General features: G+C 47.6%; 1 protein-coding gene across 1 annotated transcript in view; it reads right to left on the reverse strand.

Annotated features, from left to right (window-relative positions):
• Positions 1-22,658, reverse strand: part of LOC119381375 (hemicentin-2-like) — a 216,190-nt gene that overhangs the window by 137,658 nt on the left and 55,874 nt on the right. The window contains exon 5 of the mRNA XM_037649224.2: positions 1,405-1,698. Coding sequence (XP_037505152.2) covers positions 1,405-1,698 — 294 coding nt within the window. The remainder of the gene's footprint in view (positions 1-1,404; positions 1,699-22,658) is intronic.

Below are 22,658 nucleotides of genomic sequence, written 5' to 3' on the forward strand. Positions count from 1 at the left end.
CGTTTTCAAGTTGTGCGACAATTTATGCAAATATAGAAGAACACTTTCGCTCTTCCGATCGTCAGCGCTGCTCGGAATGCTGACTCGATCACTGCAGCGGTTCTTCCTAACGTTCATAACGCCAATAGGTTAGGGTCGCAAGCAACAAAAATCTAGACGTAAAATTGTTGTGGCAAATCAGTTTTACACAAGTCTGTCCGCTCGAGAAAGTTTTATAAGAGGAAAAAAATTAAAAAGAACGGCTTTCGTCCGTTTGTCGCAAGAACCTATACACAGAAAGCCCGTGCGGGTTTCTTAGAAAGTGAGTTACGTTAAGGTAATTTAAGAAATGGTTTTCACAAAACTTAGTGAAGAAAAAATTGCAGACTAGGATGACTTTTCTTCAACTACGAAGCTTTCTGTCGGAGAAGTCTGTAAGGGTTTCCGTTGCAGCTTCGTGCCACAAGTGCGTAGATGACAATTTTCGCTTTTCTTTCGTGAAGCCGCTGTGTCATAGTTGAAAAAAAATTCGCACAACTTTGACAAGGCTGGCGCAATGCGTCAAAGGTAGTTTTTCCGGTCGCCGTGGTATGTAGTTGAAACCACTTTATAAGGACAGCAGTACAACACAGAATACCGCGGCGCGACTAGAAAATAATAATAAAAAATTAAATAAATACAATGAAAACTGAAAAAAAAAAACGTGGTAAATGATTTGGTTTAAGAATTGCAGCAAGCAGTTTCCTCTTGCAAGCTGCACGTCGGACAAGTGAACCGCTGTCTGAATGATAGATTAGATAAGAACTGTAATAACGTCAGGGGGCGACGCGGTGGATTGTAGCATTGTAGATTGTAATGAGAGATTAAATTATAGTAAATGTGGATGCGATTGTTTTTCTTTTTCATAAGACCGTGAGCTTTTTGTCAGCACAAGCGGGCAAACTAACACGACTAATAACAGAAGCTGAAGAAATTCGAAATGTGGAAACATGCGTGTCTGCACTTCAGCCCTCTCCTTTTCAGAGTGCTGCCATTTTTGGTGTGTTTCAAGGCCCCACGTCTATACGCATGTCACTTGTAGCTGCGACATGTGGACGTTGTGAATGTATATGTGGAAGGAGGTCTGAAACAAAGTGCAGTAAATGGATCACCAACGTGCCCAAACAGCCGCATAGCTGAAAGTGCTCCTTTCGTGTCCTCCTTCGTTCTCGTCCTTTGCAAGCGATTTACATTTGTTACTACACTGCACCAACAGAGCTGAAAGTCTATGCCCTTATCATGTTCTTCGCCCGCTTCGCATTTCATGCGCCAGTAGCGGCAGCCCGTGTGCGAAACTATTAATTAGCTGTTAGAGAATTATGCGCAGACACTGTTCGCCGATCCGCAACGACAACTATACAGCCATATTGGGTCCCAGACGCTTACAATGTACGTCGAGCCGCCAGGCGTCGTCAATGACGTCTTCCGGAAAGCGATCGTTCATAGCGAGGCAGATGAGCCGACGGCCGTTGTCCTGTGGCCGCGGCGTCCAGCGGAGCAAGCTGGCCGTGCCGTTGGCGCCCCTTGCCAGCACCTGGGCTTCCCGCAGGGGCGTCTCCTCCAGCCGCCAGCTGATGTTGGCTGGAGGCTGGGAACCCGTCGTCTCGCACTCGACCACAGCCTCCACGTCTGCAGACACCGGACTGCGCGATCCTTTGATGCGCACCTGTGCCGGCTTCACTGCAACACGAAGCAAGTGGACTTCGGTCACTCTCTCTAGTAGAAACGAAGACGCAAAATGGGGCGACATCGCATCGTGCATTCACCCTGCAGTTTGTTTTCATTACTGACGTTGCTTTCCCTTTGTAAATCACGATTAAAAGTCGGGCGATTTGGTTTTGACTAATCACGTGAAAATGTGCTGTAAAGACGACGATACAGAGAGGAAAATATAGGACGACGCTTTACTAGCGACTGACATATTTTGTTCAGGAAAACGCTTATTTATAGAACGCTTAATCCCGATAACCCAAGCGTGTTTATTATTTTAAGTGCGAATGCACTTTATAAGCGACCCTGTGTCCGCCGTCCCATAGCAACGGCGCGAGCAGAGGAGAGGAGCGTCTGTAGCAACGGCGCAGCGACGTCACGCCCCACGTGACTGCGCGCGCTCCGCCCTCCGCTCCGTGGCTGCGCGCGCCCCGCGCATTACCTGTGGTGATGCAGGCCGGCGGCGAGACGCCGAACGAAAGCGTGCGAAGCGAGCCGAGCACCCCGAAGCCGATCTGGCGCGGGGACGCGCGATGCGCGAGCGAGCACGGGCCCTCGAATTCGATTGGCCGGACGCGCGCTTCAAGCGAGACTTCCTGGACCGCAGCTTCGGATATAGCTGCGCGGTGTGCGATCGACTGTGGTTCGACAACAACCTGAGCCCCATCTCGGGCGTGCGCAACGCCGCCAACAAGTTGAACGCGTTGCGGGTTCTTTGGAACGAGTTCGGAAGACAGATCATCATCATCAGTGAAAGTGCTTTGCACTTAAAAACGGCCAGACCTCCGTGGGTCGGCTGGCGCGTGCTCTCTCGCTGCCGTCTCCTTCGCTCGGCTCTGCAGTTTAGTCGTGCGCGCCGCCTCATAGCATCAGCCCGTGCTTCGCACTTCCTCATACTCCCCTTCGGGGAAATGCGGGTTTTTTTTTTATCGTCACGTTTGGGTTATCCAGATTAACCGTTACACCAGTAAGTATTTTGCCTGAATAAAATATGTGAGGCGCTAGTATATAGCGCTTCGTCCTGTGTTTTCTATTCTGTGTCCCTTTATATAATTTACGCAGCCATCAGAATAAGTGCACACAATGCCTATTCGGGTGTTCCTTGCCTTCTTTTCTCGTAAAATGAATAATCTGATTACTCCCACAGCCCGAACTGCTGTGCAACTTCTGGGTGTTTTTAATCCAGTGTTTTCAGTTCTTCAATAAGGACCACGGCTCGCCCACGGCCCTCTTTTTTGTCTGAAAGTCACAAAGGCCGCGATTTCACCAATCGAATGACAGAGCGCTGAAGTCGTGCATATCATAGAAACATCGACCTCAGTGGCCGCTTGCACTGCTGTGTTCGCGCAGTGCTCGCCTTTCTCGTTTTTCCTTCCTGGTCGCCGCTCCCTTATCACCAGTGCAGGGTAGCAAACCTGGCGCTCCTCTCGTTAACCTCCCTGAGTTTCCCCTTCCTGTTTTTTCTCTCTCTGAAATGAAGGTTTCCAGCCTTTTTCTTTTCTCGTTGACACTGTATTTTTAACTATATGCCAACGTTTCGCTGCCTCTAGTGAAAATAACTCTTATTGGAGGCAATAAAAGGGCTGCCAGCCATGACATTGATGGGGGTTACATTTTCTTTGGATTTGCCGACTGTTGCGGCACAGCTTGCGATTTTTTTCTCCAAAGACTAACTGACGCACAAATATTCAATACCGAAAAAATGTCCTGGCCTTAGCAAATTGTGTTGATGGGTTGTTTCGCTCATTCTCAGCAAATTATAAAGCAGTGCAATATTTTCCCGGCATAAAACGACGGATAGTGGCCAAGCGCTCTGTGATATGAAAAAGTATGCGCTGGTTTATATTGTGCTACCTCACACTCTCTGTGTGGTGTATATATATATATATATATATATATATATATATATATATATATATTCGTTCTGCCGAGCACCAGGCCGGAAGTGCGCTTGTACCTGTTTTACCGGTAGGTGCCTGGCGACAGTAATTCTCTGCCTCCCACAGAATCGGCGGATGCTCGACTATTTCACCAAGGCTGTGGTGGGTTAAGGTGCGCCCAGGGGCCTTTGCAGAAGCTTATGGGGCCACGTTTCGAGAAGCGTACCCAAAAACAACCGAGCGCCAGGTCAGTGTACTCCTATACCCTTTAGGAAAAACCGATGGGTTTCCTGTCAGCAGTGGGAATCGAACCCGGTACCTGCCAAATTGGAAGCGGACGCTCTACCATGTAGCCACCGCTGCGGTTAAAAAGAGGATGACCATATATATATATTATATATATATATATATATATATATATATATTATATATATATATATATATATATATATATATATATATATACATATATATATATATATATATATATATAATATATATATATATATATATATATATATATATATATAATATATATATATATATATATATATATATATATATATATATATATAATGTATTTATTCATTGATTTATTTATTCCAGCAGGCCCAGCTTCTGGGTTCTGGGCCTGTTGGTAGAATTTCGCTCTTCTTTCGATGTCGCTCAAACTTCTCTCGGCCGCACGTCCGCCGTAACGCATCGCATCGACACTGGCGCCCAGCCGCCACTGCGGCAACGTCCATATCGCGTATTTCCCACAGAACGCCGTGTAATCAACGAGCAAATCGACGACATGCTTCGACGCGATGTTATTCGACCCTCTAACAGCCCCTGGGCGTCTCCTGTCGTACTTGTTGCGAAGAAGGACGGTTCTGTGCGGTTCTGTGTGGACTACCGACGACTCAACTAGATCACTCGTAAGGACGTGTATCCACTACCGCGAATAGACGACGCGATTGACAGCCTGCAAGGAGCAGAATTCTTTTCATCTCTCTATTTGCGCTCAGGGTACTGGCAAGTACCTATGGCTGACGACGCTCGGTCGAAGACCGCCTTTGTCACGCCCGACGGCTTGTACGAATTCAACGTCATGCCGTTTGGGTTGTGTAATGCGCCCGCCACCTTTGAGCTCATGATGGATACCGTTCTGCGCAACCTGAAATGGCACACATGCTTGTGCTACCTCGATGACGTCGTTGTTTTTGCTCCGGACTTCTCTACGCATCTTGAACGCCTGTGGCATGTTTTCACGCGTTTGAGCGCCGCCGGTCTGCAACTGAACCTAAAGAAGTGCCGATTTGCAGCACGGCAGCTGACCATAGGCGTGCGCACAGGGGGGGGGGGGGGGGGGGGGGGGGGGGCAAATCTGCCCCGTACATTGACCCTTCTAGTCACCTAAAAGGGGGGAGGGCGCAAAATATGCCCCATACATTTACTTAGTAGGGTAAGGGGCACTGCGATGAACCTTCGACCCCCCTGATGGGGAACCCTGCGCACGCCTATGCAGCTGACAATACTCAGTTACGTCGTGTCCAAGGACGGTATTCTCCCCGATCCAGCCAAGCTTCGGGCCGTGACCGAGTTCCCCAAACCTACGTCCGTCAAAGAACTGCGCAGTTTCGTGGGACTGTGTTCGTACTTTCGGCGCTTTATTCGAAACTTCGCGACTATCATATCGCCGCTGACGAAGCTCCTCGGAAGTATCGGGCCCCTCAATTCATGGTCGTCAGAGTGCGACGACGCCTTGGCGAAACTCCGTCGTTTGTTGACGTCGCCTCCCATACTACGCCATTACGACCCTACAGCCCCTACAGAGGTACACACAGACGCCAGCGGTGTTAGCCTTGGCGCTGTCCTTGAGCAGCGCAAACCAGGGTTTCCTGAATATGTCGTGGCATATGCAAGTCGTACGCTCACCAAAGCCGAGACCAATTACACCGTCACCCTGGCGATCATCTGGGCCCTTACGAAGTTCCGACCTTATTTGTATGGTCGCCCATTTGATGTCATCACCGACCACCATGCACTCTGCTGGTTGTCATCATTGATGGATCCATCAGGCCGCCTCGCTCGCTGGGCACTTCGCCTACAGGACTACGATATTCGCGTGCTGTACCGCAACGGACGCCAGCATGCTGACGCCGACGCACTCTCGCTCTCCCCCTCGGCTGACCACAATACCCACAGCTCAATGTCTCACAATGCCGTTTCTTCCATCGACATTCACACTATCGCGACCGAACAGCGCAAGGATCAATGCATCGCTTCACTGATAGACTTCCTCACTGCTCCATCGGCAACACCATCCACTCGCGCCTTGCGTCGTCAAGCCCAACATTTCGCCATTCGCGACGACCTCCTTCACCGACGCAATTACACCGCCGATGGCCGCCAGTGGCTAGTAATACCCCGCAGTCTGCGTTCTGACATATGCAAATCGTTCCGTTGCGGTACAGCACGCGAATATCGTAGTCCTGTAGGCGAAGTGCCCAGCGAGCGAGGCGGCCTGATGGATCCATCAATGATGACAACCAGCAGAGTGCATGGTGGTCGGTGATGACATCAAATGGGCGACCATACAAATACCTCACAGTCTGCGTTCTGACATATGCAAATCGTTCCACGCTGATCCACAGTGTGCGCACTCTGGGGTGTCGAAAACATACCACCGCATTCGCCAACGGTACTTTTGGCGAGGCATGTACCGCTAATCTATTGTCAGCGTCGCAAAACTTCAACGCACCAGTCGCCAGCAGGTCTGACACCTTTACCTTGCCCTGACCGGCCGTTTGGGTGCGTTGGCATCGATTTGTATGGGCCACTCCATCTGACGTCGGCTGGTAACCGCTGGGCCATCGTCGCTGTAGACCACTTTACGCGATACACCGAAACTGCCGCCCTCCCAGCGGCTACAGCGCGCGATGTAGCCTCCTTCCTGCTCCGTCGGTTCATACTGCGCCACGGTCCACCCCAGGAGCTGCTCAGCGATCGAGGCCGCGTCTTCCTGTCGGAAGTCGTCGAAGAGATCCTCAGAGTGCAACGTTGTTCACCGCAAAACTACTGCTTACCACCTGCAGATGAACAAGCTCACGGAACGCTTTAACCGCACACTCGGCGACATGCTCTCGATGTACGTCGCCGCCGATCACACAAATTGGGATTCCATTCTGCCTTTCGTCGCCTACGCCTACAATACCACCCCTCAAAGCACCACTGGTTTCTCACCATTTTTCTTATTGTACGGCAGGGCACCCGTCGCGCACAATCAACACAAACCTTCCATACAAGCCGGATTGATCTGAGTGTGCGCCTATTTCTGCCACAGCCAGACTTGCTGAGGAGTGTCGCGAGCTTGCCAAGACCTTTACTACGCATGACCAAGAGCGGCAGAAGAGCATCCGCGGTGAGACCAACACTTCTGCACCCACGTTCCTACCTGGAGCGCTCGTATGGCTCTCGATCCCTATCATTACAACTGACCTCTCTTCCAAACTACTGCCCAAATACGAAGGCCCCTACCGTATCGTCGAACGCACATCCCCGGTCAACTACCTGATTGAACCCATCGACCCATCTTCGGACATGCGCCGTCGAGGGCGCGACATTGTCAACGTGGAGCGCCTCAAGCCCTACCATGACCCGCTCATAGTGACCAGCTGTTAGGTCGCCAGACGGCTCCCTCTTCGTACCCGGGGTAATTGTAGAGAAGCATTGGAACGCTGTAATGGGCCGTCCTCCCGAGCGCCTTCTAGTGGGTCGCCCTCTTCGCCTCTTCTCGGAGAGCATGCCCCTCGTGCTCGTACTCGTGAGAGTCTGCGAGTCTGCGCTCCATTGTGACTGTTGTGCATAATCGCCGTCAATCCCGCCGTCAACAAACGCCTTTACAATTTATTTATTGATTTATTTAACGGTTAGTCGTAACCAGTGGTTCAAGAACGAAAAATGCCGCATGGGAAGGTTCTCGCTTACTGGCTTACTGCTTCGTATGAAATCTGTTCCCGTTATGCGTGGTATCTACCGGAATTTTTCAGGAAGATTATCCTCTGGTATAAGATGCCCGCCTTTCCATACTGTCCTTGCGTGTCCTTATGTCTTTATGCGCACCATTCAACATTGGAGTTTTCAAAGGCAGACTGAATTTTATAGCTCTCTCTCTTTCTATGGCCAAACAATTAGCAATTGGTGATAATAATTTCAGATGCCAATGTTCAGGTTACGAGCGCAGTGCTAAAGGAAGATATTACCAATATCGGATGAGTACAGGTCTCACGTTCAGTCCATGAAGCTTTTGCTGAGAATGGATCTCACAACAGTTCGCATTGCTGCCGGCACGACTGCCGGGGTCGACTATGAAGGAAGAAACCGCGTCACTCACTGCTATGACTTTTGGCAATGTTGAAGTAGAATAAAGAGCACCGCAATAAGAACGAGATGCACAGTCGTAATCACAATGACGCGCACGGACTCTGAGACACTTATTCAAAATTGCGGCACGACGGATTTCGCTAAGCATAGTGCGGAGAGTATGCGCACTTATAAGCGTATTTATATTGTTTTTTTTTTGTTAAACGCACGTTATGAATGAATTATGCAGTGAAAGAACTTTTAATATTGATAAAATTTATTGCTGTGTTGACTGCAGCTGTTTATTGTTTGCACTTTTATTTTCGTAGCTACAGATCATTGGGGACGAGAGTGCCCCATTTCGCCGATAATGGGGATCACCGAAATCCTTTTGCGAAAAGCTACGTTTAACTTTCTTGTCGCAAGGGCGACCGTGTGACACGGTCCGCATCTCCCTCGACGTAGAGACGAGGGAGTTAAGCGGATTTCGCGGGTGCCCGTGTGACAGGGGCATTAAGCGTGAGGCGTAGTTGGATTAACGCTTTCGAGGTCACAATAGTCATTGTCGTGTTCGAAGACACGTTTGGAATGACAGCCTTGCTTGCAAAAAAAATTGTGCGAGACATGACATTCACAGTTCGTATGAGGAAATGCGAATTAAACCTTTGCTCTATCGCAACTTATTTGCACAGTTAACTATAGTTTTTCAGCTTGCGTTCAGTTCGACGCCTAACGTGATGATAACTAGGCGTTTTTCAGCAAGCATGTATGAATCTAGCTAACTCGCTCTGCGTATGCATGGAACAAAATAGTAAGCTGTGCCAGTAAAGTGCCACTATCACAAGTTTCTCAGCAGCCTCTGCTATAAATGGTTATTTCGTGAAATTACACCGTGCACGTTTACAGGAAATTACAGGGTGTAAAGGTAACAATGGTGCGTTCATCATTGGAGGGCACAATAATTGAACTCGGGCGCCTTGCGTAAAGGTTGCGAGATCGTAGGTACAATAATGCCACTTACTGCATGAACGCTTTGAATTGACACAAAAAAAAAGGTCGAGAAGTAAGTAAACCTTCATGTTACACACACGCATGTACACTTTTAAGAAAAAAAAGAGACAGAAGAGGGTCACGGCACCGTGACCCTCTTCGGGTATCCATTTGACCCCGTTTGGAAGGTAGAAACAGAAAAAGAGAGTTTGCACTTCTGTAGAAGTCACGTGACTCTCGAGAAGCCCGTTTCAGTTGGCTTCCGTGATGAAGGCGCCGCCGTATACGCCGTACATATCGCGCTTTTGCCGTTCGGCTTCGTCGTGGCGCCATGGCTAGCCGACGGAGCAGGGCTGGCGCGGCGCCTCCACCTCCTCTCTCCGTCTCCTCGGTTGGAATGCGTTGCGTTGGTTGCGCAAGTTGTGTCAGTTGCCTGTCTTGTAGTTTTGTGTTCGAGCGAACATGCGCATCTTCGGTGGCAGTGACGCGAGTGCCCGTGCTCGAAGTGACGCTTGGAGCTGAGGACACGGACAACGTGTCAATGTACTGCTTTTGCAGGTACTAATTATACAGCTTTACCTGGGCGTCTGCAGCAGCTCTGCGGAAATAGGCTGCCAGTCATTTCCAACAGCAGCCTGCGCCCACGGGGCTGTTGCGGATGTCCAACTAAAAGTGTCAGTCAACGAATTGACACCGTGATGCGCGTTGCTGTACAAGCTCCCATAAAATGAGTGATGCAAACAATTATCAAGGGTCATTGTTTGCTGATAGCACATTGTGTCTGCACTGCTGAAAGTGCAAGGTGTCGTTCTTAGATGCGCTTTAGTCTACTTCATAACGACGTTTCCATCGACATTAAGTGTGCAGCATGCTTCCGCGCATGCGAACGTGAAAAAAAAGTATGTGTACAGAACACTTAGACGGGCTATATATAATGGTTTTTGTTGGCTTAAAGACGGTAGTTTAAGATACAGATATAACACGGTGTTTTCTGCGCGTACGCGGTAGTCAATTAAGTCGTACACGTCTCACAGGTAAGGCGAAAAGTTCGAGACTTCGACGGCGCGCGTTGTTGCGGCCGCCACCGTGCACTCTTTTCCCTCGTTTCTGTTTGCTGTTTTCGTGGTTTGCCTATCTGCGATGGCGTTCAGCGTTATAACAGAATCAAGTGAGTGTGGGTGACTGTGGGAGCAATGTGCGGCAATTCCAGCATACGACATGTCTGTTCTCGACGTAGACGGCGTGCGCGCGCGCTGGGTGTCGTTCGGGCGCTCGTACCCGCATGTGTCTATCTGAGTATTTAAGGATCGGTTACGTTTCTAAAACAGCCGGTCAGTACCGCCCACGACATGCCCCTGACTGCCGAATGATGCGCTTGGGTGTTGGAATATGCCGGCGCAAAGCCGGGCTGGTCATGAAAGCAAATTTTGAAGCAATTTTTCAGAAAAGAAGTGATTTCATTTGTGCATAGCCAGTGTCTATTGCGAAACGAAGTTCCCGCCTTCTTTTACGTGAAAGTTTGTTTTCGTTGCGAAATTATTTAAAACGAAACACACGTGTCACATGTGTTTACAATAACGACTTGTTGAAGAAAGGGTGGTTTTAAATACAAATAATCAGTGTGTGTGTGTGTGTGTGTGTGTGTGTGTGTGTGTGCGTGTGCGTTTGTTTGTTTGTGTGTGTGTGTGTGTGCGCGCGTGCGTGTGCGTTTGTTTGTTTGTGTGTGTGTGCGTTTGTTTGTTTGTTTGTGTGTGTGTGTGTGTGTGTGTGTGTGTGTGTGTGTGTGTGTGTGTGTGTGTGTGTGTGTGTGTGTGTGTGTGAGAGAGAGAGAGACAGACAGCCTCGGGGAAACGAAGGTGTCGCTGTGGTCTGGCGCCTCACCACTCGTGATGGGAAAATCAACAGCGGCGTTCGCCCTGTCAACGACGCAGTCGGTCCTACATTTCCTTTGGTTAGACAACACGACGCAGGAAAAGGGGCGAGTGGCACCCACGCAAAGGAGCCTAAACCAATTACATTTGTTTCTTAAAAGAGGCTCACATCATCTTGTTCTGCAATTTCGTTGCCAAGTGACGTGTTACAGAAGCTCCTATTTGCAAGTGCTGTTTTACAAGATAACGGCGAAAAACTTGGTTCCTTACCATGCCCATCTGCATTTGTTGTTTTGTTGTGAGCCTTCATTATGTCTGTGTAAATCACTTATTGTGTAGGTTTTGCAAACTCTTACTACAATTTCATTTTCTCATCATAATATCACGTTCTGCTTTTCAGGTTCCATTTTGCTTGGCTGCTCGCGCTGAACAGGAGCGACAACATAGCAAGTCACAATTCTGATGCCTCCAGCTGTCACCACTTTTTGATTTATTCATAATCATAAAGAATAAATATAGGAACATGATGCCGATTTCTGCAGTTTATATTGTACCATATGACACTATGCACATCACTTTCACACATTTTAGTTGGCTATATTCATACAAGCAGGTAAATAAGGAATACCTCAACGGCTTAATTGGAAATCACAGACCATCTTTTCGCGCTTTCTAGATTACTCCGCAGGACAAGGTGTGTTGCTTTGACGTGTTTCATTAAAATAATGCTGAAATTGAACTCTTTCTTTTTTTTTTTACAGTCGCTGGGCACAACGGCAAGTATTATTGGACTTGCTTCAAATAAATACTTCACTATTTCCAACAGTAGTCGCGCAAAAGTAGTGAACGGGTCAATTGCGTAACTCTTGCCGGTAACCCGCGTAGGAGTGTTACCGGCAAGAGTCGTCCGACTCCTTCATAAGTGTTAATGTCATACTTCAGATAAGAGTCTTTCCACTCTTCCTAGAGGGTCAGGGTACTCTCCCAGAGCGCACCGACTATGACCCACCAAGAGAGTCACCATGACTCTTTAAAGAGAGTCGTATACGTAGCAAATCAGAATTTTCCGAAAAGAGTCACCTATACTCTTTTTTTTTTCTTAGGGTGTACGAAGCGAAAAAAAAAGTTAAAGCCGTGAGCAATCAGCAGCCGCTATTTAATGTTGCCGGCAATTAGGCGCGATCCAATGAGCATACGAAATACGAGTTCATTTGTACGGTCCCTCCTTATGAAGCAATGCGAGACGCACATGGGTCCTTTTAAAAGTCAGCCCGCATTGTTGTTTGATTCATTCAGCAAACTTGTTTCGTGCTTTTTTTTTTTCTTTTATAGCCGTTGCGAAACATTCAAATAAGAAGGGGGGGGGGGGAGGGGAATCAGAGCCGCAGCGGAGATATATCTACATAGGTGCCCTTGTCATGAGATTAACGACGTCCTGCTCCGCTGCGTGAATTACAATCTGCATCCTTTTCAGTTATTTTTAGCAGTCTCAAAATCTTGCCAACAGGAGTAAAGGTATCGCTCTTTGAACCTTAAGCGGAAAAAACAGATCGATGTCCTTGCCGTGCGCAGCTTTTCAGCCAAGTAATTACGGGTCCTATACGGTGCTCCTTGTCGCGTAGTTGGATAGGGCACCCAAAACAATAATACGCACTTTGCTTCCATTTTCTTGTCATCGTTATTATCCGTTCAAAAGTTTGTTGACGGAAAGCAATTTCAGACATGTCTATTAGAGTTAATGAAACTACTGCTGTATTATTCGCGGGCTGCCGTGTGTGTGTGTGTGTGTGTGTGTGTGTGTGTGTGTGTGTGTGTGTGTGTGTGTGTGTGTGTGTGTGTGTGTGTGTGTGTGTGTGTGTGTGTGTGTGCGTGCGCGTGCGCGTGTGTGTGTGTGCGTGCGCGTGCGCGTGTGCGTGTGTGCGTGCGTTTGTGTGTGTGTGTGTGTGTGTGTGTGCGTGCGTGCGTGCGTGCGTGCCATGTCATGTCGCATTTTTAGCAATGTCTTGTGCGTGTTCACTTGTGGGCGAGGGAAGATTTTCTTTTTTTCTTCCGTGCATCGCCATGGAGTTCATTATCGCCACTAGTACAATCAGTTCTATAGAATTTGCCTGAAACATTTTCCGCATAATCAAGGTGGGGTGACTTCTTTTGTCCCTGATGCCCTATCGTGACCTTTTCATCGAGAGAGAAACCGAATAAAGGTACGAAGCTTAGCCAGACGGTCGTTCGAATGGATACGCTGAAGGGGCGTATAGACTGATTGGAACAAAGAAGGGAGAGACAAAGAGAACAGAGACTTTCTGGGTTGTGGGTAAGCGGTGCCCGAGTAGATATCATGTGACTCACCTTAAATTAGTGCTGGTCACATGTAGAGATTGACTTTTCCATTCGTGCGAAAATAACCGTTCTCATTGATGTTTACCGATTCGCTCATACCAGTAACGTATACACACTTAAAAAAAAAAGGTAGTAAAATCTCAGTAACTGCAGCATTTCAAAACCGCCCGTCATGTTTACTTCGTGCCGATAGCGTTTTACTATCTAGAAGTACCTGAGAGGTACTGAACGTTATACTTATTCAGAGCGTCAGGGTTAGTAAAGTTTACTGCTTGCTACGTGATGAAAAAAGTTGGCGTGCAGACACTGACACAACAGAAGAGATCAGAACGACACAACTGCTCTGACCTCTTCTCTTGTGTCCGTGTCTGCACGCCAACTTTTTAGGAGCTGGCTCGGCAGGTTCTTAAGCTGGGTAAAAGTCCCGCGCCGTAAGCGTAACCTTATAGGGTGCCTTGATGCGCGTTTTGGGGGCGCACACATCGAGGCACACTATAACCTTAGTTCCAGAGGCGACATCTACAGGCGCAGATCGTGCGAAAGAGAAGTCTTCTTTCTCTTGTTCTTCGAGAGCCTTGATGATGATAATAACGCAAGCAAAACCCGATTATCTCCGAGCCAGCTCCTCAATCCTCATTCATTTCGTGGATATGGGGTTTTTTTTATCATGCATCCTTACCAACTAGCTCAACTTCGATGTCATTTTTACTAATTACGTAAGGGACGGTTTAGAAAACGCTGCTGCCTCTGCTGGCCCTAGTATGTTGCGCTGTAATTGTGAAAGTCTTATGGGAAATTTCGTCAAACTACAATTTTCTTGATTATGTTGGAAACACAGTTTTGTCACAATATGCAAACAGTAAGGCATAAGAATCTTGGTCCAAAACACCGATTATATGTCTAAGTTCATGGCTACGCACCGGTACAAGGTTTTGCTACCCTAAAGTAGGGATATATACAGCCTTAGAGTTGCTGTTGGGGCATATGTCGCGTAGAATCCTTGATATATGTGTGTGTGACGTCTCGTTTATGGATCGTTCATGCTTCTATGTATACGTTGTTACCTGAAGATGACATTGGGGTGTATAGTTACCAGGGTAATCACGTGTAGTAATAAGCGATTATTGACTCTTGTAACTAGACGATGCTGTTCCCATTACAGCGTCTCTCATGGCCAAAGTCGATTTGGGATGCTATAAGCCCCATAAAACAGCCAACCGTACCGCTTCCGTTTTTTTTTTTATGCGACCATATGCTTTTGTAAAAATTCGAATTTGGAACCAACTAACCTTGCGTTACTACTTCACTGTAGGCAGTAACTGAAAGTAGTAATGTAATGCTAATAACTCTGCGTTTATTACCTGCAGTTACTAGATAGGTAGTGAATGGTGTGACAGCATTTACTACCTCAAAGTTAGTAAATACCCCTACCTTTCCTGAAGGGGCCGACAATCAGTTCTATGGTGTCTGTTTTCTTTAGTGCAATGGGAAGCTTAGCGGTCAGAGCGTCTAATCACGGAATGGTAACGCAGAAAACGAGATGAAACATTTATAATCAGGGCCGCACACTTCAGCTATGGGAAACGAAGCGTCGCCTTGATGCTGGTAGCCAAGGGAATATTCAGTAACCTTTGCATGTGTGGTTTCATCTTTTCAAACTATATAACAATAAAGTAAAGTGATGCAGTTATGCGTAGAAATAAAATGTCTGTTTGGCTATTTTCTTTGGTTAAGGTCCGATATCTTTATTTAGTGGCTTCATTCGTTGCGCCAATGGGTGGCGCTTTCGCTATCATCGTTTCTGCTGCATTCTCTTCGTCTGCTCCTGCCGCTTTCGCTGATTGCACGTGGACGATTTTTTCGGTGTGTTCTGAAGTTCAAAAGCTTGTGTTTCTGTGCCCGCGAACATGCCCACAATGCCCGAAAAACTGAGGTAAGGGCACAAAGCGCACTGAGCGGTTGTGTAGTGTGAGACCTCGGAAACGAACAGCAAGCTGAATTTTTTACGCTTCCCAGCCGACGAAAGGTAAGAAGCAAGCGCTATCCTTATTAGATAATAATAACAATATCTGGGGTTTAACGTCCCAAAACCACGATATGATTATGAGAGACGCTGTAGTGGAGGGCTTCGGAAATTTCGACCACCTGCGGTTCTTTAACGTGCACCTAAATCTAAGTACACGGGCCTCAAACATTTTCGCCTCCATCGAAAATGCAGCCGCCGCGGCCGGGATTCGATCCCGCCACCTTCAGGTCAGCAGTCGAGCGCCATAACCACTAGACCACCGTGGCTTTTTCTTTCTTTATTACACTAGACCACCGTGGCGCGGCTATCCTTATTAGAAAGCTGAAGGACGAAATGAAAGGTATACCGCACTTTCCTTATGACGTGTTACCTTTTTCAGTGGTCTTGTAAGAAACTGCAGCTACTTGCTGACAGTTTTGCACGAGCCGATTGATGCTATAGCTGGCGCGCAGACGGAAACTTCGCTTCGTTCTTGGTTAGCGGTCGCTTTTCACATTTTCCACGAAAACAAATCTTGCGATTTATGTTTGCCGAATGCACTTAAATGCTTGCTCCGCAACAAGTTTGGCTAAACAGCATTCTGCTGACAAATTTCTGTGTTCACTTAGCATCTTTAAATATTCACGAAGAGGGAAACAAAAAATAACAAATTACGTTGCAGTAATCGTTTGCTTTTTGAATTACAAGTTATAGCTGCGTGGGTGACGTCCGACGTGCGCTTCGCTTTTCAATGTGTGCCTGCCTGCCAAGACAGTCGTGCGATTGTCGAGCGCATCCACAAAAGTGTTCCATGGCCCTATCACCGATTTTTGTTGTTGCTGTTGTTCTTGGCTTCGAAGTTTGGCATACCGAGCGCCAGCAGAAAATTTGGCGCTAGTAACGCAATTCCCGCTTACCTGCAGGGCATAGCAGCTGTCACAGCCGTGTTTATAATCAGAATTTTTCGATCTGCGGCGACTATGCGGTCGTACACACAACACATGCTGCAAGCAGTGGGATGTGAGCGCGACAGCGGGTCGTGTTTGTGCGCTGCGAATGGCTGCGCATGCGTGCACTCCGCGCATATGCGCCGCGGCTCGACATTTTCCACTAGTTGTCGCGAAGGCAGCGCTTCTTCTCAGTGTTAACTCTTTTTATTTCGTTGTCAACACAGAACAGAGTGGGGATGGATAATAATTCCATAGTCTAATTCTGAGCGTTACGTATTATCTGGGGTTTTACGCGCCAAAGCCACTATACGATTATGAGGCACGCCGTAGCGGAGGGCTCCGGAAATTTTGACCGTCTGGTGTTCTTAAACGTGCACTGACATCGCACAGTACACGGGCCTCTACCATTTCGCCTCCATCGAAATGCGACCGCCACGGCGGGATCGAACCCGCGACCTTCGGATTAGCAGCAGAGCACCATAACCGCTACACCACCGTGGCGGTCTTATGAGCACTAGTTATGGTGCACATAAAAGCGTTACACTACGTACGGCAAACTGAACTTCATAGTGCAGCATCAAGGCTCTTCCGCCAGGCTGCGAGAAATAGCGCTTTTTTGCGACTTTTAAACGCAATTCAAAAATATAATCCTACTCAAACCACGAAAAGGGTGCTTGAATCTCAGTATAATTCATGGTCCTTCCATTTCAACCAGGATTTAATCACACGTCCTGGCCAGTTGTCCGCCCCGTTCAAAGTGTACATCTATACAAAAAGGGCGTTTGTGTAGCTGGCTACCATAGTACATTAAATCAAACTTCTGGTACTTGAACACTGAACGTTTGTATATATTTCACACAATTCCGTATAATGAGTGCAAAGAGATCAGTAATTGTTAAGACTTGTCAGTTCTTCTCTCAGCTGATTATGGCTGGGAAACACAGATAGATTTATTATAAGAAGTCGTGCAAGAGGTCGGCCCGAACCTCTGCGTTCTAGCAAGGTACTAAACGCTGGGTAAGGTGTAGAACACGAAATGGGTAGGACGGAAAGTGACTATAATGATGATGGAGAGAGTAAGGAAGCTTCACTTCAACAAAAGAAGAGAAAGAATCTGGAAGCATTTCTTAGTCAAGTATAACGTTAGTTCACTGCTTCTCGGGTTTTACAAGCCCGAAATGTCTTTATGATTATGGAGGACGCGGTAAACAGTAGAGTAGATAATTTCAGTCGTTTTGGTCAACCGAGGTTCTCTAACCTGCCCCCATAAGCTTAGGCACGCGGATGTCTTTCGCTCCCGCCCCCTCCTAGTCCCACAGAAGCATAACTTAGCAAGCATAATATAAAGCGTGTTTTTTTTTAGCCAGCGCGTATTTTATTTATAACAATGCTATATCATAGTAAGGCCCATTTCATGTTCACGCATAAACTCTACGTCCAGAGGAAATACTTTGCCGCTGCTAAAGTAACTATTACTTAACAACAGTTGGCTTATTAGCCTTTAAGAAAAACTCAAGAGGTCTCTTAGGCATTCTGCTAAGACAACTGGAAGGCGAAAGCCATCCGGTGGGGCTCTTTTACCGTGCGGTTTATATCCCAGGACCATCGCTTTTTTTATTTGGCTAGTCACGCGTACTCCGCCAACTCGAAGAGAACGCGCAGCTCGCTCGCCTATAGAGTATACGAGGCGCTGGTGATCATGCTCATCCTTTTTACGATATGGCATCGAGGCCGGCTTTTCGCACAAGGCCACGTCCGCACGAGACACGTAAAGCTTTCGCCTCAACAACTTGAGTGCGGTTAGTTATATGGGATAATTGCAGGGGTTCACATTTCATGGGACTTGGATTTTTTTTTTTTTTTAGAAATTCAGCACATTGTACGTGATTTAAGGCGTTCGTCATCAAATTTCAATGAAGGTAGCGAAACGAAACCGAGTGCGCCGGGCGCGGAGGAAATGAGGCCGCTCTGTTACGTCGGACCGGAACTTCCGGTGTTCTGTAGCTTAAGAAAGAAACAGATAAGCACTGCGCATCACACGTATAGAATAAGCTGTCAACTTCTGTATTTCAAGCAACTTGCCGTTTTTCCTGGCCAGATTCTAGTGCGACGCGCCTCTATTCAAATTTCGTCACGGGAACTTCCGATATAGACGTAACAGAGAGAGCGGCCATCTTTTCTGCGCGTCCAGCGCGCTCGGTTTCGATATCGCCTCACATTCTATGATGAAAACGTTTAATTACGCGCAGTCTTTCTTTTTTTATTTATATTAGACTGATATGCCATAGGTAGTGACCCCCTCCTACTTTCCCCTCAAAGCAATTGCCGTGACGTTGATAACTAAGAAGTTAATTAGCAAATTATTCTTGCCAGCCTCCTGCACGTAACTTTAGCAGCGGTAAGGCATTTTCGCCTCGACGGAGAGATCGTGTGCGACGACGACGACAGGCGCCTTATTGTCATAGCATTTTTTATTTAAAAAATCTGTGTTGTCTAAAAAAAGGAGTACCCCCTATACCCCACTCGCCACCCTCTCAGCCTCTAAAAAAAGACAGAAAAGAAAACTTAAATAAGGCGTGGGTGGTCTATAAGTATTAATGATTCGACCATCCATTATATCACTCAGTAGTGAAGCAGGCTTTCGCGCAGCACGTCATTCGTAGTCTCCAGCACGGTGCAGTCGTAACAATTTTTTGCATGACAACTATGCGGTAGAAAGATCAGTCTTAGACTATATTATTAAAGAAGCCCTGCAACACCTTTCCGAGTAATAATCGAATGACCTCACGGTAGGAGCTTATCGCCTCACGAATCGACTGCAGCAACATTTTTTTTTTCAGAATCCACCAAGTACGAGCGGAGTTACGGGGATTTGTCGTACGCTCTGAGCGCTTTCTCTTTCCCTTCGTCCCAGCGAGCGCGCTGAAAGCTACACAGGGGGGGGGGGTGACAAGAGGAAGAGTGCAAGAAGCTATGCGTCCGTACGTCAGCGCGCGTCATGACCCTGCGCACTATCTCTTTCTTATTTTCTCTGAACGCGCGCCTCACTATCAGGGTGATCACGACAGCGCTGGTAGAGCGCGGCACTAACGCAGCGCGGGCCCGTCGCGTCGGTTACGGCGGGTGTGCAGCTCACAGTGCACAAATCAGCCAGTGGCCATGTCCACGTGAATTTGGGTATATGGCATCATTACTCGAGAGAATAGCTAGCGATTTCTAGCTGACTTTAACCCTTTGCGGTCCGTTGTCGGGCAGCGCCCGACAACGCAACACGGCCGTAGCGGTCCGCTGTCGGGCCCCGCCCGACAAGGGTGTTCGTGGTTTAAAATTTGCTGTTTTCTCACCGCGAGTCGCGCGCATTTTTTGTATACATGAAGGGCCATCTCTTGAGGAATAAGTGAGCTTTGTTTGTTGAGGTTTTACTTTTTTGACACTAGGGTGCAGCACTATGATCAGCACGGGGCCTAGAGCGTACCCACTCGCGCGCGCGGTTCGCTGAGAAGCATGGCCACGGTTTCACCGCGTGCGTTTTACGGCGGTGCTTTTAGCGAAAGCGAGGATGACTTTAGTGACGAAGAGAATTACGTGCCTCCACCAGACAGTGATGACAGTGATTCGACAGAAGTGAGTGACGAAGACGACGACGGCGGCGGTGGAAACCTGCAGTAATAACCCTGGCCTGCACACAGGGGAATGCTTTGAGCGGTATCATACGTTGCCCAAATATCACTAAAAGAGTTGCCTGCAGAATGCAGGAGCAAAAATAAATATCCTGTGCGTTTCTCTTCCACAGCTTGTGTTTTTATTCGCGGCGCCAGAAACTGGCGAAATAGTTTCGGACCGCTAGAGCCGGAAAGTGGGTAAAGGTTTTGGACCGCAAAGGGTTAAAATTTAATCGTAATTTCCGTGCCGCGTGCTGCGCTGCAATGTTTGGCTGGCATGTACGCAGGAGGCTCGGCTACCGATCGGCAGCATTTTCGGACCGTTTTGAAAACGTGTTGCAGGGCCCCTTTAATGTTTGCGTGACTTCTATGAATGTTTAGTTGCGTAGGGAATGGAATTTCAGGATTGTAAAACGATAAGAATTCGCGGGATTTTACGTGCCAATACCATTATACTTAAAATAACAGAGAGCTGAGCTAGTTGGTAAGTATTCATGCTAAGGAGACAGGGCGTGCAAACACCGACAAAAGGGAGAAGTCAAGACACCACAAACGCCGACCAGTGTTGCGGAATAGGCGCCTCCATTCCATTCCATTTCCATTCCGGGGAATCACAACTTGCCGCAATTTCATTCCTTTCAATTCCTCGGAATGAAGAAACTCCCGGAATGGCAGGGCAGTTCAATTCCAATCCTGTAATTCCTCAACGTAGGAGAGGCACCTTGATAGTTTTATCGAGTTAAGAATGAACTCCCCATAAAGCTGATGTCATCATCAGATGCATTAAGAACTGCAAAAGTACGCACAACACGTTACCAAGGTCGAGGGATAGTAGCTTGGTGACATATGTCGTGCAGTACAACCACGCTACTATTTCCCATAAGGGCAGTTCTCCCGCTACCTATAGAATTTGCGTGGTCAACATGTTTGAACGAATGGTGATGTTTTAATAGTGTTTAAGCTTACATGTGTTAATGCTAAAATGAGGACATAGCGTATTTTTATGCTGACAAAAGAAGTGCTTAGGAAGACTAAGCAGTTTTGCCACGCGCCTGGAGCGGTCGTGAAGTTGGAGAAAACAAAGATTTGGCTAATGGGGAACAAAACCGTCTAGATCTGCTGGTATTAGTTGGAACAGTGCACCGCACGCGCACCTTGTGCGTTTGCATCGAATACGGAACACTGGGCCGCAAAGCTCCTCAGCACTCACGCTTGTCAAGCGTGCCTCTCTCTCTCTCTCTTTGTACGGAGGGGGAGGGCACACAGTTCATCCTGTACGACTGTGTGCTGACAGAGTTTCGAGCAAAGGCGCCCATATGTCTAGACAGGGGGCACAGTATTGCAAAAGGGTGCGGGAGGGGGGAGTATGAGGTGAGACGGCGCGCTCAAGTAGACCACCACGCGTGCCGGATTGATAGGTTCGCCTATTGTTTGGGCATACGCAGATAAGTTTTCGTGCTTCCTTTCTTTTCCGCCGTTGTGCGCCTTTTCAGTTGTTAGCCGGCGTTTGTGGTGTCCTACTTCTCTCCTGTGTCCGTGTTTGCACGCTCTGTCACTTTAACATGAATATTATTATATATTATGATTTACGCCGCAGTGAGAACTTCGAATTAATTTAGACCACCTCGAGTTATTTAACGTGCCTAAATCTAAGTACGCGGGTGTTCTTGCATTTCGCCCCCATCAACATGCGGCCGCCGCGTCCGGGAATTCAACCCGCATTCCCTGACTTAGCAGTTCCACACTTTACCTGCTAATTAAGCTACCACGGCGGTTTAATTTCAGTATGAATAGATAGACTCGATGAGATCGTTAATTTGACTTGGTCCAGTATTTTGCTGCAGTGGCGTGGCCGACGGGATATAGCATATCGGTAACACCTGGTCTCGAAAATTAGATCAGAATGGAAGCAGAATAGCCGAGCTGAATCGTGGAACGGTAACGTTATCTCTGCGTCAACGAGCTCATTTACAAGCGTATAGGCTCCGTATATTTTCCTCGGAAGAAAGTCGGCCGTTCTGTTGTCTTAGCGCGCGTTCAGCCTCAGTGACCATGCGGGCAGCTGCTCTCGTTAATTATTCAACCCTGATTTCGTGCGGAGCGCTGCCGCAATGCATGTGTGAACAATTGCACCCCCTGCCCGCCCCCCTCCCTCATATAGTAGGCGGGGTTAAACCGCAGTGAATTCTTCGTCAAAAAGCTGACGCCGTATCGTGGGATTCTCTTGAACCTGACACGAGCTGTCTTTCTAATCAGGTGCTTTGAATTAACGAATAATAATGACGCTGACGTTAATCAGCCTTCTCACACAGCTTGTACCTATGAATCCCGATTGTACGTTATGCAGCCGAGAGTACTTGGGCGCCATGGCTAATTTGGATTTTCCGTACGGTAATTTATACAGACTTCTATGCGCGTGTTTCCGATGCGAATGTAGCAAAACACGAGATAAAAGCTCTGCTTGGCGTATATGTATATGCACACGTTCCGTTCTGTCGATTCACGAAGTCATGCGGCACAGAACCAATATATGACGCACAAAACGACGAAAAAAAAGAAGGGGGGGGGGACAAACTAACAATCCTCCGAAGCTTCTTTCTTCGAACAGTATAGATTTACTGGGCATTTATATAGACCATGTTGGTAGAAGAAAATCGTACCGCAACTTTTGACATGTATCGCCGTTCATGCGAAAATTCTGGACATCCCATTCTTAACCACACTATAAGAAAAAGCTATTTATATTCTAAATTTATTTCTGCTATTTATATTCGACGCGCACTCAGGTCATGCTTTACTGATTTTAGTATATATCCAGCTCACAAAACGGCCGCGAGCGCACCATGAGCGTGGAATCTAAAGCATGCCCTACATGACATGCGCGTCAT

This window comes from Rhipicephalus sanguineus, chromosome 1, assembly GCF_013339695.2.
Source record: "Rhipicephalus sanguineus isolate Rsan-2018 chromosome 1, BIME_Rsan_1.4, whole genome shotgun sequence".
Classification (NCBI taxonomy): domain Eukaryota; kingdom Metazoa; phylum Arthropoda; class Arachnida; order Ixodida; family Ixodidae; genus Rhipicephalus; species Rhipicephalus sanguineus.